The sequence below is a fragment of the Danio rerio genome, chromosome 8 (assembly GCF_049306965.1).
Source record: "Danio rerio strain Tuebingen ecotype United States chromosome 8, GRCz12tu, whole genome shotgun sequence".
NCBI classification, from domain to species: Eukaryota; Metazoa; Chordata; class Actinopteri; order Cypriniformes; family Danionidae; genus Danio; species Danio rerio.
In genome coordinates, this window is record NC_133183.1 from 16481304 (window position 1) to 16499069 (window position 17766).

Consider the following 17766-nt stretch of genomic DNA (forward strand, 5'->3'; position numbering starts at 1 on the left):
GTTAAAAAATGTAAATACTTTCACATGAAGATAGAGGACAATGCACAAGGTGGTGCAGCTTGACTTGTGTATTCAGCATTGAACACCATTATGTGTTTGGTTATGTTTTTATCCTGAGAAGTTCATTAAAAACTGTTTTTTAAAAAGCATAATTATTTATACGATTAAAGCATTTAAAAAATAAATATTTTAAACATTAATACATTAGGAAATTACCATTGCAGCTTTAATGGTACTGCATATTTACCTTCGACCCACCACCCTCAATAAAGTTTGGTTTTTGGCTCTTCATAAGCAAAAGTTTGGGCACCCCTCGTCTAATCCATATAGGAAATTCAAATACTTCCTGAATGAATGCTTCTTGTTGCATCATATTGCACTGCATGGCAGTTGTGGAAACTCCTGCCATGTCTCATATCTATAATTCAGCCAAACAATGTAGGAAACAGCTGTTGAATAAGTCTTTTCAAGGTTCATTTCATTGTAAAACAAACACATTGTGACCTTCCCAAGGGCAAACCAGCTCTCTTATTATCTTGTCAAGCTTTATTGAGTGTTTTTCTAGATGCCGATGACATCAGTGAAGATGTCATCCGCATGCTGGTGTTTGTATTATTATGGATTCCTCAAGGTTAGATCAAGGAAGCTTTAGAGATAGATTTAGTGTCTTCTCTTCTGAAAAATTTAGCTTTTAAATTGACATAAAGAAAGTTTAATCTCCATAAGCCAAACAGATCTTGCTCCAATTTAGATGCATGTCTTCTACTCGGTATTCATTTGTATGGGTGGAACATAGGGCTGGGAGATTTTGGCCTAAAATCAAAATCTCAATGAATTGAGCATTTTAACTCGATTACGATTAATAAGCGATTATTTTGTTGAATTTCTTTTTTTGCCCTCATAGTTCACAGACTACATAGTTCACAGAGGTTTTGTACAGTAAATATGCTCACAAGTTACAAGAGATTTCTGAATGAAAGGTGCATAACTTGATTTTAAAATAATTACAGGAAACACACACTATCTACTATCTATGATTGAACATCAACGTTGAACAACTGAAATTAAAATACACCTTGCCTAAAACTTATTATATAAATAAATAACTGGAAGCAAAATAAATTATTGTCAAATAAGTAGTAGAAAATAGAAAACAAACAATAACTCTTCTAAATGAAATAACTCTTGTATATCCTGTAAATAATATTTTAAACTGTGCATGTCTTGCCTCCACTGTAAACCAATATTTTAATGTAAATATAGGGTATTTTAAAGTTGATAAATCAATGTAGAGAAATTTAAAGCCACTTAAAGTTATTAAAAAGTCTTAAAATGCTAATGCAAGCTATTACATTTTGTAAAGTTTGTCTGAATTTAATCTGTGAATATTGGGATGTGTAGTTTATGAAATGGATATAATCCTGCTGGAGTTGACATTATGCTGCTTTGCTTACCGCGGTAACCAAGGAAACACCATTATTCCTGCTGTTTTAGGTTTGTTGCTAGATTGAATTTGGTTGTGGCCGGAAGTTGACGAGAATTATTTATGTTATTTAATAAATTTCCCATTTTTTGTATTTTATTAACATCTACCCCCACCCCAACCCTAAACCCAACCATCACAGTAATGTAAAAACAGAAGTTGTGGCGAGTATTATTTATGCTATCCATTAAATTAGCCAATAAATTGTATTTTTTAACGCCTACCCCCACCCCAACCCTAAACCCAACCGTCACAGTACTCTAAAATAAAAATTATTGTTATACAGTGTGGGTGAGGCAGTGGCGCAGTAGGTAGTGCTTTCGCCTCACAGCAAGAAGGTCGCTGGGTCGCTGGTTCGAACCTTGGCTCAGTTGGCGTTTCTGTGTGGAGTTTACATGTTCTCCCTGCCTTCGCGTGGGTTTCCTCCGGGTCCCCTAAGTCCAAAGACATGTGGTACAGATGAATTGGGTAGGCTAAATTGTCCGTAGTGTATGAGTGTGTGTGAATGTTTCCCAGAGATAGGATGCGGCTGGAAGGGCATCCGCTGCGTAAAAACTTGCTGGAAAAGTTGGCGGTTCATTCCGCTGTGGCGACCCCGGATTAAAAAAAGGGACTAAGCCGACAAGAAAATGAATGAATGAATGTTATACAGTGTCAAAAAAAATGCTGCTATATTGATGTGCATATTGCACTTTTGGCTGGCAGCTTATCCGATCTCGACTTTAAGATGCCACCTGCTGGATTAGTATTACTTATTCAGTACATGAATAACATTTTAGTTTAGGATTTGTTTTACTTAGCTTCTAATCATCGTCAATGTATAGTGCAAAGAAAGGCTCAATAATAGGTCAATCGTCGTACTTGACCAGAGATCAGATGTGGCAGAAATATAAATCCGCCTCAGCCTTTAACAGAGCGGGGTCACGTGGCTCCACATGCGGTAGGGAAAGTAATTGAAAAAAATATCCTGGAAAAATTTGATCGATTATAGGTTCTGAATGTCGATTAATATTCCTGTCTTCCTGTGAGCATGTGGTGAAATCGGACACTGCCCAGTTTTGCTCATTTTCTTCCTAGTGAAATTTCCTTTTTTAGAGTTTCTAATGTAACAATAGGGCATTTTAGAAACATCAGAAATCAGTGGCTTTTGAAAAGGATTATTGAAGCTTAAGCTTGTTAAAATAGTTTTGTTTGATATCATTAGTACATGTAAAATGTATTTGTAATTAATTAATTAATTAATTTCAGCAATGGATACATTGGTTTTTAAGCTTACTCACTTTCCTTACTGCCAAGTTTCCATTAATAAGTGATTTGTCTTGAAAGCTAAAGATGGTTGATGTTAGATGTATACATATGAGGATGAGATTTGAGACCAATGAGATCTACAGTAAGTGTTTTTTTTTTTTTTTTTTTTTGCAATTATGAAGTCTAATTAGATAAATAAAATATTTTTTTTTTGTGTGTCGGTTTGTTTGTGACACACCACTCCTCATATGCATACACAAACATGCACACAGAGAAGCCTGTGGCATAAGCAAAGGTCACACCGGTTTGCAAAACAGCATGTTCACGAGCCCTGTGTGGTGCAGCATCGACAACCTGTGTGTGAGAGCGGTAATTTAGGAAGGCTTTGTTTGAAGTGCCGCTCGACGTGTGATTTGAGCTCAGGCTGGTGGAGTGCTGGGTGGATGGACAGAGATGCGTCTGGAGAGAAATGCTGTCATTCTCTGGATTAGAAAACATACAGATGGAGTCATTAGGGAAGAGCATGTTTGTTAGGGTGTGTGTAGGCAGTGAATGTTGGAAGCACGTGTTGTTGCCTCTGTTAGTGACACACATGGATAGGAGATGATCTGGTGATGTCATTATTTGGCATCACAGGTTCTGAAGTGGGCCACTTTTGGTCAGGTGGACTGGATGGTTGTGACGGGTTGATGGTGTCTGCGGGAAAGACAGGGGTTTAATGAAGCGATTGGGCTGCTGTGCTGCTCGGCCGGTGGGGAAGCCGCAGCTGTTCGCCTCTCTGATCCCCACTGTGTGGCTGAGGGAGGAAGTACCCCATAGTGCCCATGCTTACTCAATAATTGATCCTGTCAATCGGCCCTATGCCTCCCTTCAGTGAACAGGAGAGGGAGAAACTGAGGTTAATGTGGGGGCTACTAAGGATTCTTCATGCCTTAATCAGGTTCGGAAAACCACCTGAGGAATGAAGCCTGGTGGTTTCTTAACTCATTTTCCTGATCCTGTTGTCGTTCCTGTATCTAATAATTAAAAAAAGACATAGTTTGTATTCATTAAATTCATATTAATCATTTAAGGGAATATGTTATTTAGGCCATGCAGGGTGTTGGTTAACGAAAACAAGTGTTGATCAGGAACAGCAATATCCAGCATTTGACTGGACAGATGTCAAATGGTGATATATAGTTATAAAGTCACTCACTCACTTTGGTTTAGACCCTGTTTATCAAGGGTCATCATATTGGAAAGAACCGTCAACTACTTTGGCATATGTTTTATGCGGCTATTGCCCTTCCAGTTGTAGTCCAGCATTGTAAACACCCATACACTCATTCACAAACACAATTACTATGGCCAATTTAGCTTTTATTCAATTCACCTATATTGGGTGTTTTTGGAACTGGAGCACCCAGAGGAAACCAACCTGAACATGAGGACAGCATGCAAACTCCACAAAAATATGCCTGCTGGTCAGCTGGGGCTCAAACTTTTAAAAATGTGTAATTAGAAAACCAGGATTCTATTTACTCAAGGTTTAGGATGACCCTGGATAAATTATTAGTGATGTTTTATTTGGTTTGACTTGGAACTATAACAGCCAATCAGAGCATTTTCTTGGTGTTGAATATAAACAATTGTTTAAATGTGATTTTGACTCTTCTAAATCATAAAAATACTTTAATGTGTTTGCAGATATTAAAGAAACAATAAGTGAACATTCTTGTTTATCTGTAAAAAGTGTTTTTCGTGCCAGAACTCTGTCTTTGTTTGGGTAATTTTAACCTGTCCAATGCCACTTTAGGCAATTATATTTCAGCATCACGGGTTGCCTTGGCGGAAACACCATATTTCATTAATTTAGTTAGAAAGGGTCTCAAAGCATTCGTCCGTGACTGAAATGTGATCTCTGGTGGACAGTAGCAGACTCCAAAATGAGATGCAGATTCACTTCCACATGTGGTTATTAATTAGCAAACGATATAAATATTATGAACGTAAACATTAGGTGAGAAGGTTACATTGTAACCCGTGTCCTAACAATAAAGAGAAACACAAAAGCAAATTGATTGATTGCCTCAGACGAAACATAACAGGAATTTAAATACAGCCCTTCAGAAGTACAGAATATGCACTCACTCACAAAATGGTAAGGTTTATAATCTATGTAATACATATTAACCTTCTTTAACATTAACAAATGTACATGCTTAATCACCGATATGCGATTAGTTCTGAAGTTCAATTTCAAACTTTTTATTTTATTTTCAAGATCTGAGGTGAACTATCTGCTGCTGCTTTCAGTAGTATATAAATGTGATGTAAAATGGCATTCAATCTCACATTATTAGCATTTAACACTGAATCAAGCACAACACTGAATCAAGCACTGAGGGGATCATTATTATAGTTTTCTGTTGTTCACCTATGAGAAATGGAGGCTGTTTCTAATATATCAATTTGAGGTGTTGGTTAGGACAACAGCTTCTTTTAATATGGAAAATATTCCTTCTATTAGGAACCGTTGCTTTTATTTAGAACACAGTTTAAATCACTCGCTCCTGTCCTCAATCTGGCAACCTGCGCTTGCATTTGGTTTGATCCAGGAGTGCAACACCTAGTTTACCACTGGGTGTCAAATTTACATATTACATATGTACATTACATATTAGTCAGTTATTTTTTGTTTTATTCAGCAAAAGTCCATAATTTTTATACGTGATAGAAAATGCATTTGTAATGTTACTGAAATATTTCTGTTTCAACTAATTGCAATTATTTTGAACTTGATATACATTAAACAATCCTGAAAAAGTATTACTTTTTCCACAAAAGAAAAAAAAAACACTTCATCAAAACTGTTTTCAAGATGAATAATAAGACTAAAATCAGCAAATCAGCATATTAGAATGTTTTCTGAAGACACACTTGAACTGGAGTAATAGTTTCTGAATACTGCAGGAATACATTTAATTTTACAATATGAAATGTTTAATGAACTCAATATTAAAATTAAAAATGGTTATTTTAAATTATAATAATATTTCAATATGACGGCACGGTGGCTCACTGGTTAGCACTGTCGGCTCACAGCAAGGTTGCTGGTTCAAACCTCAGCTGGATCAGTTGGCATTTCTGTGTGGTGTTTACTGTAAAAAATGCAGGGTTCCACACAATTCATTCATGTTGTCCCAACACAAATCGATTAAGTTAACTTAACACTTTTAACAAATTTATGTGTATAAAAAAATTAAGTTGTCCCAATGAAATTTCAAGAATTGTGTTTATTCAGCTTACTTTAAATAAGCAGTTTGAACAAGCAAAAAAAAAAAAAAAATATATATATATATATATATATATATATATATATATATATATATATATATATATATATATATATATATAATTTATTAATTTTTATTTTATTTTTTATTTTTTTTGGAGTGTTTTGCATGTTCTCTCTATGTTGGTGTGGGTATTCTTTGGGTACTCTGGTTTCCCCCACAGTCCAAAGACATGCGCTATAGGTGAATTGAATAAATAAAATTTGACGTTGTGAATGTGAGAGTGTGTGGGTGTTTTCCAGTACTGTGTTGCAGCTGGAAGGGCATCCGCTGTGTAAAACATATGCTGGAGAAGTTGGCGGCTTATTCCTTTGTTGTGACCACTGATGAATAAAGGGAGGGACTAAGCCAAAGGAAAATGAATCAGTGAATGAATTTCACAATATGATTGCATTATTGATCAAACAAATTTCTTTCCAGTATTAAAATGCAGAAATAGAAGCCAAGCATGTTCAGAGGTGTTTGTGATGTTATGAATATTGTAATGTCTCTCGTTCTGTCTTTCCATTCATTCTCCTCTCTCTCTCTCTGTATCTCTCCTAATCACTTTCTCTCAAGCTGCAATCTTATTGAATTGAAATGCAATTCATTCATTTTGCTCAGTGAAAAACACTTACATAGGAGATACAATGAACTGGATCAAATTCCATTGCCACATCTTGCACAGCTATTTTAAAATCTCTTCCAGTAAAACATTAGATTTGGAGTGAGAGAGAATGGAGGAGACAAAGGATTTTCTGATAAAGCCACTGAAGTTAGATGATTCTGGACCTTTCAGTTGCACCAAGGTTTCTGAGCATATTAAGAGCTGATGAGGAGCAATATATAAGTTTCGTGTATCATGGTGAATACAGTGAAAGGATGTTTGTGTAGTCAGTATTGATTGTACGGATGCATTCGGCAGCATGTAGAGAACACTGGTGGCTCAGAGACCATATTAACTCCTGAGTACTGACTTATGGCAGACAGAGGAGAGCCTGTTGCCACGGATACCTCTCTGTCTCTCTCTCTTTTAGTTCTCTCTCTCTTTCTCTATTGCTCTTTCTCAGATTGCAATGGCTGTAGTCTCTTTTTCTCTCTATGACTCTTTCACTTTTCATAAAAGCTAAAATAACTTCTTTATGTGTTAAGTGACTCCAAAGAAAAGGGATCATGAACTGAGAAATCAAAGTTCCTTAGATATCTGACAAAAATGCAAAAATGGTGCATTTAAAAAAGATCATGTTGATTTCTGAACTTAAAATATTCATTCAAATGTTTGTCTAAAAACAGCTTATACTGTACCATACCTGTCAAAAAATTTTTTTGTGGGAAAATAAGGGTTAATTGGAAATAAACAGTTGAAATGGTCAGCAATATGTTTATTAATATTATTATTATTATTATTATTATTATTACATAAAAGCTGCAAATAAATTAGCAAACAGTTTATCCTATTCAATTTAATAGCTATTATAAAGAAATTGAATCAAGTTATCAAATCTCATTAACCTCTTTTTTACTGTATAATTTAAACACTTTGATTAAAGAGCAGCGAATGAATCTCTCATTTAGATTTTTGTTTTGATCAGAGGTGTCACTTTAAAAATGCACAGATCCATAATAAAAGTATTCAATTGCTTTCCTACCTTTTTATGCTCATTTAATACAAAAATTATTGTATTGTGTTAAAAAACAATAATAAAAAAAATAATAATGATGATGATGATGATTATTATTATTATTATTATTATTATTATTATTATTATTATTATGTGTATATGTCGGTTTAGTGTTCACTTTTGCTCTGCTTCAAATCGCATGTGCAGAATCCTTTTGGAAAACAACGTCTATTTATCACTATGGAACACGTCTGACAGTCACACACCACTACATGGGAAAGCTAGGTTGCTGCCAGAAGTGGTGTTAGTGAGACCAGCAGTGGACGCTTCACCTGTGGTCTTTGTGGGTTCTAACGCCCCAGTATAGTGAAGGGAAGTCTATATTGCTCATTGAGCACCATCTTTCAGATGAGACATTAAACCAAGGTCTGACTTTGTGTGGTCGTTTAAAATCCCAGGACATCCTTTAAAAAGAGTAGGGGTTGAACCCCGGCATCCTGGCCAAATTTGCCCTCTGGCCTCTGTCCATTATGGCCTCCTAACCATCCTCATACCATAATTGGCTTCATCACTCATCACATGTCTCTTCTACACAAGTCAGCTGGTGTGTGGCTTGGCACAATATGCTACACTATGGTGGTGGATAAGGAGATTTCCCTCAATGTAGCACTTTGAGTGTCCAGAAAAGCGCTATATAAATGTAAGGAATTATTATTATTATTATTATTATTATTATTATTATTATTATTATTACATGAACTGACTGTTTTGAAGATTGCATTGGAGGGGCAACTGTGCCTGTAATGGAACGGAAGGGAATATATCAAAGTGTTTTTATGCCTAAATAAAATGAAAGCACAGAACAATTTCACATGGCATCCCTGGTGGTTCGGTGGTATGGGTTGCGTATAGGGAGGATCGGCTCTTTAATGTTTATTGTCACCCTTCATAGAAAGATTGAAAATACGGGAGAAATACGGGAAAATACCATTACGGGATGATAGCAGTATAGAACTGTAAAAAATAAGAGAATCTCTGGAAAAACAGGAGGGATGACAGGTATGGCTTATACTGAAGCCAACCTGCCATTATTTAAATGAAAAAGTATCTAGAGCAGAAGATCTAAAAATGTGATCATATTAGGGAAGTCAAAACAAGAAATTAAAAGAAAATAACATGTTAATTGTAAAAATAATAGTCTTTATGAATATTGTTATCAATTACTATTATGAATGAATGAATAAATAATAAAAATAAATCAAAACACATTTAAAAGGCTCTTTTTTAACCTTAAATACCCTAAATAAATATTGTTTATACGTATGAGAAAACCAGTACTTGAACATATGTTGAATTTAATGTTTATGCCAGTGGCAACATGCTGACATGAGCTCCATGCTTTTAGAAAGCAAAGTCTGAGCTTAATTTAATTAACACAAACGGAGGTAAAGGAAGGCACAGAAGTGAGAGAGCTCCCCAGAGGTCTGTCCTCCAGCTGCCTGTTCTATTTGTACTGAACTCTTGCTCTTCTCTGCTTTAAGCAGATATGAGCTCTTTTATTTAATGTGTATTCATCCTCACACACACTGGCAGAAATTGGCTGGTGCCCACATTGCAAAATGCAGCATTTTTCTGTGCACATGCAAATCAGTGGCTGAACATAAACTAGGAACCCCCAAGGGTCTAGAGAACATCATGTACTTAACTTGTAGTAAGTAGCAGTTCTCTTTTATTTGGTCAGAAGGTCACTGGGTTGAGCCTCAGCTGGGTCAATTTGCATTTCTGTGTGAAGTTTGCATGTTCTCCCTGTATTCGCGTGGGTATCCTTCGGGTGCTCTGGTTTCCCCCTTCAGTCCTAAAGACATGTGATATAGGTGAATTGGGTAGGTAAAATATATATATATATATATATATATATATATATATATATATATATATATATATATATATATATATATATATATATATATGTATATGTATATATATGTATATGTATTGTTCTCTCACAATGCAGCTTTTTTTGCTGCATGAGTTGGTGGTTCATTCCGCTGTGGCAATCCCAGATCAATAAAGGGACTTGGTTGAAAAGAAAATGAATGATTGAATACAAAGAAAGGGTTGGCCTAATGTGTAAAAAATAGGCTTACTGATATTGTATGCTCAATATTGTATGCTAAGATAAAGTTTAATACTAGTATTATTATTGTTATTTCTCAAACATCAAGTCAAGTCAAGTTGTTTATTGTCATTCAGCTACATGCGTGGACATACAGAGGAACGAAATGTGTCTCGCAGGACCACAGTGCTACATAAATCAATCCTAAATACAAACACAACACTGGACATAAGAGCTATTTAAAAAAAACCTATGCATAACTCACATATACTATAAGATACTTAACTATAAACATACGGCAGCCAAGTACTTTTACATGAGACTGAATCATGTTGTAATGGATATTGTGCAAGAGAGGTATTCTAGGTAAAATTTGTGCAAAAGAGGTAAATAAAATATGAAATGTGGTAAAAAAAAACAATAATGATATTTAATAATAATAAATACTAAAAATTAAGTAAGATTTAAATGTTACATTTTGTATGGAAAACTGTATTGTAAAGTTTAAATATGCTTACACTCTGTGATCATAGACTACATATAAATACCATAGACAATGAAAGCCTGTGAATAATTATAATTGAATTGTTTTAATGGTTCTCATGATGAATGATTGTAAGTGTAAGATCTTAAAATCTGAACGTGTGTTCTGTTCAGATGTGTACTGAGAGCATAGCCCCAATGATGTTATTAATATGTACACCAGCAACCATAAGTAATAGCAAGATCTTAAATTTGAATTGTTCCTTAACCTTCTTCCCCAACTCCGTTTGAATACATGATCCTGGCCACCATTATTGCTAACTGCATCGTCCTAGCCTTGGAGCAGCACCTGCCTGGAGAAGACAAGACACCCATGGCTAAGAGACTTGTAAGGACCTACACACTTATTTATAAACTACACCCAAAAGCCATTGCATTGATTCTCTGTTTTGACTTGATCGTGAGATGGCTAAAGATTTTTAAATGTAGCACAGCCCTTCTCTCTTGTGCTCTCGTTTTCTTTGTTCTTGACAACTTTATTCAGACTGTAGTTTCCCCCGTTGAATCACTCACCACAAGCTAATTATTCCCATTCAAAGAGTATTTCCCCACTGTTTTACTTCTGTGACATATTTCTGAGGAGTGCTTGTTTAAATAGAGGCATGCAGTTACACTCTTGCCTCAAAAAATGTAAATTGATACTAAAATTTTATTTACTGAGATTAGATGAATAGAACATATTTTTTGAACACATACTGTATTGATAAGGTTGTTTCACACCCGGTCCCTTTTCTTTTCTCAGGAAAAAACAGAGCCCTACTTCATAGGAATGTTTTGCTTTGAAGCTGGAATAAAAATCATTGCTTTGGGATTTGTATTCCACAAGGGCTCGTACCTGAGGAATGGTTGGAACGTCATGGACTTTATTGTCGTATCGAGTGGGTGAGTGACATCTGTTTTACTTCATAATGACGCTGAGTTTGCTGATTTAAAGGTCTCCTTAAGTGCCTTAAATGCCTACTTTTATTTGATGTGTGGATTTTAACTAAAACATGAAGACAGGACAGAACAGGACATCGCAATTAGCTCCTCTGCTTTTTGAAAACTAGCCAATAGTGTTTTGTTCATTTGTTTATATCTGTGCCATTCAGAGTCATTGATCGTATCTGACTCATCATGACAGCCACAGTTTATAATAGCAATGCAATAGGCTGTCTAACCATTTTTTTGTGCTTTAAAAAAGTGTATATTTTAAGAGGGTCCGATATGTTTTGTGATCTGTGTCAAATCATGCATGTTATCCACTGTGTGCTGCTATATCTGTGGATGAGAGCAGACCATGTGTGTGCACACTGCAGCGTATTTACTGTCTGAATTGTTTACACTCTACACTGAAAGGAAATGACACTTTGTGCCAGCTTAAAAAAATTACTGTAATTTGTTACAGATATTGTTTTTAGTTTTTCTCAAAGTATAATTTAACTTCAGTTCAAACTATAAAATTTATTCTAAAATATGTTTTGTGGTCAAGAAAAAAACCTTACATTAACAAAAAGTAAAATATTAGTTAATATGGAGAAACGAAATATAGTATAACTTTCTTTTGTTAACCTTAGATCGAAGTATCTTGCTTTGGACCAATCTAAAAAAATACTGTAATTTGTTTTGGTTAGATTTATAAATTACCCTCAGATTATGTTTTGACTTGGTTGAAAATTAAAACTATGTTTTAATATTAATCAAATGTTTTTTCTGCCCAGTGAAAAAAAAAATTGTCAGAGGTAAAATGTTGGCTTTATAGACCATTAATTAATTTAAATAATTTGGTTTGACTTAACTATACTAAACTATAATAAATACATATAAGGCCCTATCATACACCACGCGCAATAAGGCTTAAGACGGGTTTGCCACAATGTGTTGCTATTTTCAGACCAGCGCAACCCTAATTTTCCTGTTTTGCGCCACGTTTTTAAACTAGCAAATCCATTTGCACCACTTTGTGAACTCATGGGTGTTCTGGTCTAAAAAAGAGGTGTTAAGGCACATTGTTGGCACTTTGCTATTTTGAGGAAATGAAATAGACTGCGCAATAGACCAGCTGAAAGCAGGTCTAAAGTCCAGGGTTTTAGTTACACATTGCTTAATACAAACAGGATGTAAAGCAATACGGAAATATCTTTACAAATGAAAAAGAATGAAATACTACAAAAAGGATTATTTTTTACATAAATATAAAAACCAGTACCTCCATGCCTTCTTCATACATGACAACTTGCTTTTGTATAATGTTATTATTAATATTAATTATTATATGCATATTTATAAAACAATCTTAGATTTGTCCACCTGTCAGGTTTTGGACCATATGGAGCAAAGCATGTGTGTTTGGATATAACTATATTGCTGCAAGTTAGATCGGATTTTAGAAATAGTTTTGAAACAAATCTTTGTGCGTAACAAATGAAATAAAATATGTAGATTAATGGATATCTTCAGTGGAGTGTGTACAACACTGTTTTCTTATCCAAGATAGAAATCGAATGGAGGAGGCTCGTTCTTTATCTTCGCGCTGCAGATGATCTGTTTAACTGTTTTCTTGCTAGTAGAGCGTTCAGTTTTTCCACTTACAAAGTCCACCATGTTAAAAGCAAATGTGCCATGGCTCAACGCAACTCTCAGAAGGAAAGGGACATGAGACTCTGGTTGGTTTATTCTCAAAACACACCCAGAACTCATAAAGAGAATAAGCACAACCTTGTTAGATCATGCGCTGCTGCGCAGAGCATTTTTTCCGTCCTTAAAATAGCAAAAGTGGATTCGGACATGCCCTTACTGCTTTTGTGCCATGTGCTTTAGACTTTGCACCTAGATCATTAAAATAGAGGCCATAATGTTATTTAGTTATCTAGTTTTTAAGTTTACTAAGAGAGTTCACTTTTTGCTTTAAATCAAACTGAAAAAAAAAACTGTTTATAATCATAAACCATATTTTCCAGTTAACCCAATATAAAAATGTACATTGAACGAGACACAGCAGTTTAACTTTTTATTCAGTGTATATAGATCACTATGTGACCATTACAGCATAAAAAACTGTAATTGTGTGGAACAGGCATAACTTTGAATGGCCTAGTTAATCATTTGCTGGCTGTGTATGCATGCATGTACAATTCATTTTTACAGATTTTAGCTGTGTCTATGACAGAAATCTTATATCATGATTTAAGTCATTTTATGTCCTGATAACAATATCTGTCACAATTTGGTACCTTTTCTGTAAATTCATTAAAAAAAGTTGAATATATGTGAGTTGACCACATGGTAAAATGTACTTATTCATATTTGATTATTTTTCTCACTTTATTTACCACTTTTGGGGAAAAGTCTGATTAAGAAAATAGTAATTGAAAACAATTAATAAAATCTAAAACTCATTAAAAAACTAATAATTACAGGACCAACACAAAAAATGCTAAATAAAATGCAAAATGTAAACATTATACTTTAGAGCTTGAAAAATTCTCGTCATGCTATTATTCATGTTTTTGCCTACATCCATGTGGTGGCATGTAAGATCTTTCCTACACCACAAAATAAACAATAGAGTATAATATGAAACACTAGACTTTTTTTTTGTCCATACGATATATATCATCATATTGCACATTCCTAGTAGGGGACAGGAGGCTGTCAGGACTTCAGATAGAAATGAACATTTGATTTGAGAAGCTGAAGTACACGGTGATGTCAAAAAACAGTTGATTCTCATTGGTGGAAGTAAGAAGCTGCAAGTTTCTTATGAATACTCATATCTTCTACAGTAATTCACATTTTTATTCATATTTATTTGGGAAGACATTTATTTATAGTAACTTTAAGACTAACATATTGATACTAACCCAAAACATTTGAATTTTCATTTAAACCTTTTCATATTGATATTAAGCAAGTCTGGAATTTCGTTGTGTTATTTTCATTATACACCTATAATATTATACTATTCTAAACATTATACTATTTTTCTTGAGTTAGTCAGCTGAACCTTTAGATAGTTTTCTCGTATTTTCTACTGTAGCGTGTCCTTGCCTCTACACTGTGAATTGGTAAACAGAAGGTTGTGGATTTGCTCAAATTGACTGGACTTTCACCTCATTTTACCTCATTGAACTTCGCCTGATTGAATCATCTTGGGAGAGTGTTAACTTTCAGTCTTGGCAGAGTGGAGAAATGAACAGCACCTTGAAAATACTTCACCGCAAAGAACAGATATTGCATTAGCGCTGTCAAAACAACAGTGTCAAGAAGTGCCCTCCTCAAGGGAAAGGCTGCTGCAGCTTTCATTTGCAGAGTAAACCACAATTTAGAAGCCTGGATGAAGGGCACAGGGCATTTTGCTTAGAACGGTTCTCCCTGTTTTTTTTTTTTTTAAAGAGGAAAGCTATCTAAAATAGAAAGAAGGGTGAGAGGGACAGAAAAAGGCAGACACACACATGCACAGTGCAACGTAACGATACATATAAAATATTAATCACTGTCATAGTGTTAAAGTACAATGGGATATGGGCTTCTTAGAGAATTTTACATGATTCCAACTCACTTTCATTATTGATGAGCCTGGATCTTTGTCTGGTTTAAAAAAAAATGTAAGAAAGACTTTAACCTCTCAACCCAATTCCTCATGGGCCTGTAAGATGTATACACACACACACACACACACACACACACACACACACACACACACACACACACACACACACACAGCAATATCAACACGCACTAACATCCATATGTTGTGACAAAACTGCTTATGCAGTTCTCTTTGTAAAGGAAAGTAATAATCAGAAGCAAGCTGCAACCGTTTTAAAAGCTTGTCTCTTAATCATAAGGTTCAAAAGGGCAGACATGTTAATTAATTTGATGAGTCTAAAGAACCTTTGTTATGACTTACATCAAGGCATTTCTCAAACTATCATAGGGTGCTTTGAACTCTGGATTAAATCTTCTTTCCTTAGTGTATAGTTTGTAGTATTTTTTTCTTAAAAGAGGTGTGTTATGCTTACCAGGCTGGATTAAATTGATTAAAAATATTGTAAAATTGTGATGTGTGAAATATTGTAAGATTTCTGTTTTAAAATGTAATTTATACCTGATATTTATTTTTATTTTTTTTGTTTTTTGATTATTATATTATATTATATTATATTATATTATATTATATTATATTATATTATATTATATTATATTATATTATATTATATTATATTATATTATATTATATTATATTATATTATACATTCGTTAGTTTTCTTTTCAGCTTAGACCCTTTTTTTAATCTGGAGTCGCCACAGCGTAATGAACCGCCAACTTATCCAGCATATGTTTTACGCAGCAGATGCCCTTGCAGCTGCAACCCATCACTGGGAAACATCCATACAATCTCATTCACACACATACACTATGAACAATTTAGCTTACCCAATTTACTTATACCACATGCTTTTTGGACTTGTGGGGGAAACCGGAGGACCTGGAGGAAACCCACTCCAACACGGGGATAAAATGCAAACAGAAAGTATATTTTTGATACGGTCACCAGCGATCCAGCCAGTATGGATCTCTTAAGAACTACAAATCTGCCACTTTAATGAACTACAAATGCTGTTATGTACTTCACTTACACACCTGATCCAGATCCTCAGGACTAATAAGATAGACTATAAACACAGTACACACAGACACGCATCATTGCTGAGTCTTGTTTATCTGTATTGTAAGCATTACGACGTAGTCTCCCTTGCCATGTTTAACCCTTCCTTTCTTTATGTTGTTTGCTGCCTGACCTGACTGTTCACGTGTTTATGACCACGCTCTGGATTTCTCTGCATGTACTTGTTTGTTCTTGTTCCGACCATTGACTGGAAGACGATTCTCTTTATTTAACCTGTATTTGCTAGTCCTCACTACTATTATGTTATGTAGGACTTTTGACTGCGCTTCTGTTAGTGGTGTGCAAAGTGAGGCTTCATGAAACACTGAAACAGTCAAAACAAATGTGTCGAAGCTTTGAAACATTTCTAAAACGCATCTCTACTGCAAAACACTTGGGCATTTTTATTTATCACTCTGAAAGAGCTTTAGCAAAGAAACAGTTGAATACATTGTGCTACTAAACCCCACTTTGTAGAATTAGGGTTTCAAGTGTTTTAGTGAAAGTTAATCACTAGCATGTAGAGATAATGGGATTGAACCAAGGGGGATTCAGCTATAGATGTTAGGTTATAAATGCTCTGTTCTTGTAATGTGTTTTGTTTTACATTGGTCTGACATCCGAGTGAACACTTTGTGAAAATATGTCTTGTTTTGGTCATAAAACAGGGTTGTTGCTAGATTAGATATGATTGCGGCTAAAAGTTAACGAGAATCCTTTATAATATTCATTAAATTTCCCATTTATTGTATTTTATTAACTTCTACCCCAACCTTAAACTCGTCACATTAATGTTAAACAGTCTTTGTATTATTGAGTATTATTTATTTATTAAATAACCCAATAAATTGTATTTTAGTAATGCTTACCCCCACCCTAAGTCTAAACCCAACCATTACAGTACTGTAAAAATATTAGTTGTTGTTATGTATATTGTTTTATGTTATGTTATGTTATGTTATGTTATGTTATGTTATGTTATGTTATGTTATGTTATGTTATGTTATGTTATGTTATGTTATGTTATGTTATGGAATGTTATGTTATGTTATGTTATGTTAGGCTAGGCATTTGACTGCGTTTCTGTAATGTTGTGTAGTTTGTATTTTCTTTCTTAAGTCTCCACTGAAGTAAAATCTATTTGTCCTTTCATTAACTGTGTGTGAAAAATTAACCATTAAGCATCTTTTGCATGATACGAATGTTATTAATTTGGAATAGAAATGTTTTGTAGCTCTCTAAACGTCTACTTTAACTGATATTTTTAATACATAATTGCTAAAAAAAAATACTGAGCCCAGAGATTTTGTACAAATGTTAAAGGCAATACTATTTTTATTTAGTTTTATTTTATTGAACAAACTCAGACCATTAATTTGTATGGGTGCGATTAACAGAACAAGTTCATTTACAATTGAAGTCAGAATTATTAGCCCCCCTGAATTATTAGACCACTTGTTTATTTTTTCCCCAATTAGAGAAAAAAATTTCAACACATTACTAAACATAATAGTTTTAATTACTCATTTCTAATAACTGATTATTTTATCTTTGTCATGATGACAGTAAATAATATTTGACTAGATATTTATCAAGACACTTCTATACAGCTTATAGCGACTTTTAAATGCTTAACTGGGTTAATTAGGTTAACTAGGCAGGTTAGGATAATTAGGCAAGTTATTGTATAACGATGGTTTGTTATGTAGACAATCGAGAAAAAATATAGCTTAAATGGGCTAATAATTCTGTCCCTAAAATGGTGTTTAAAAAATTAAAAACTGCTT

General features: G+C 34.3%; 1 protein-coding gene across 1 annotated transcript in view; it reads left to right on the forward strand.

The window, feature by feature from the left end:
- cacna1ea (calcium channel, voltage-dependent, R type, alpha 1E subunit a) overlaps positions 1-17766 on the forward strand; it is a 201891-nt gene that overhangs the window by 87146 nt on the left and 96979 nt on the right. The window contains exons 5-6 of the mRNA XM_017357424.4: positions 10552-10657; positions 11072-11211. Of these exons, the coding sequence (XP_017212913.4) occupies positions 10552-10657; positions 11072-11211 (246 nt within the window). The remainder of the gene's footprint in view (positions 1-10551; positions 10658-11071; positions 11212-17766) is intronic.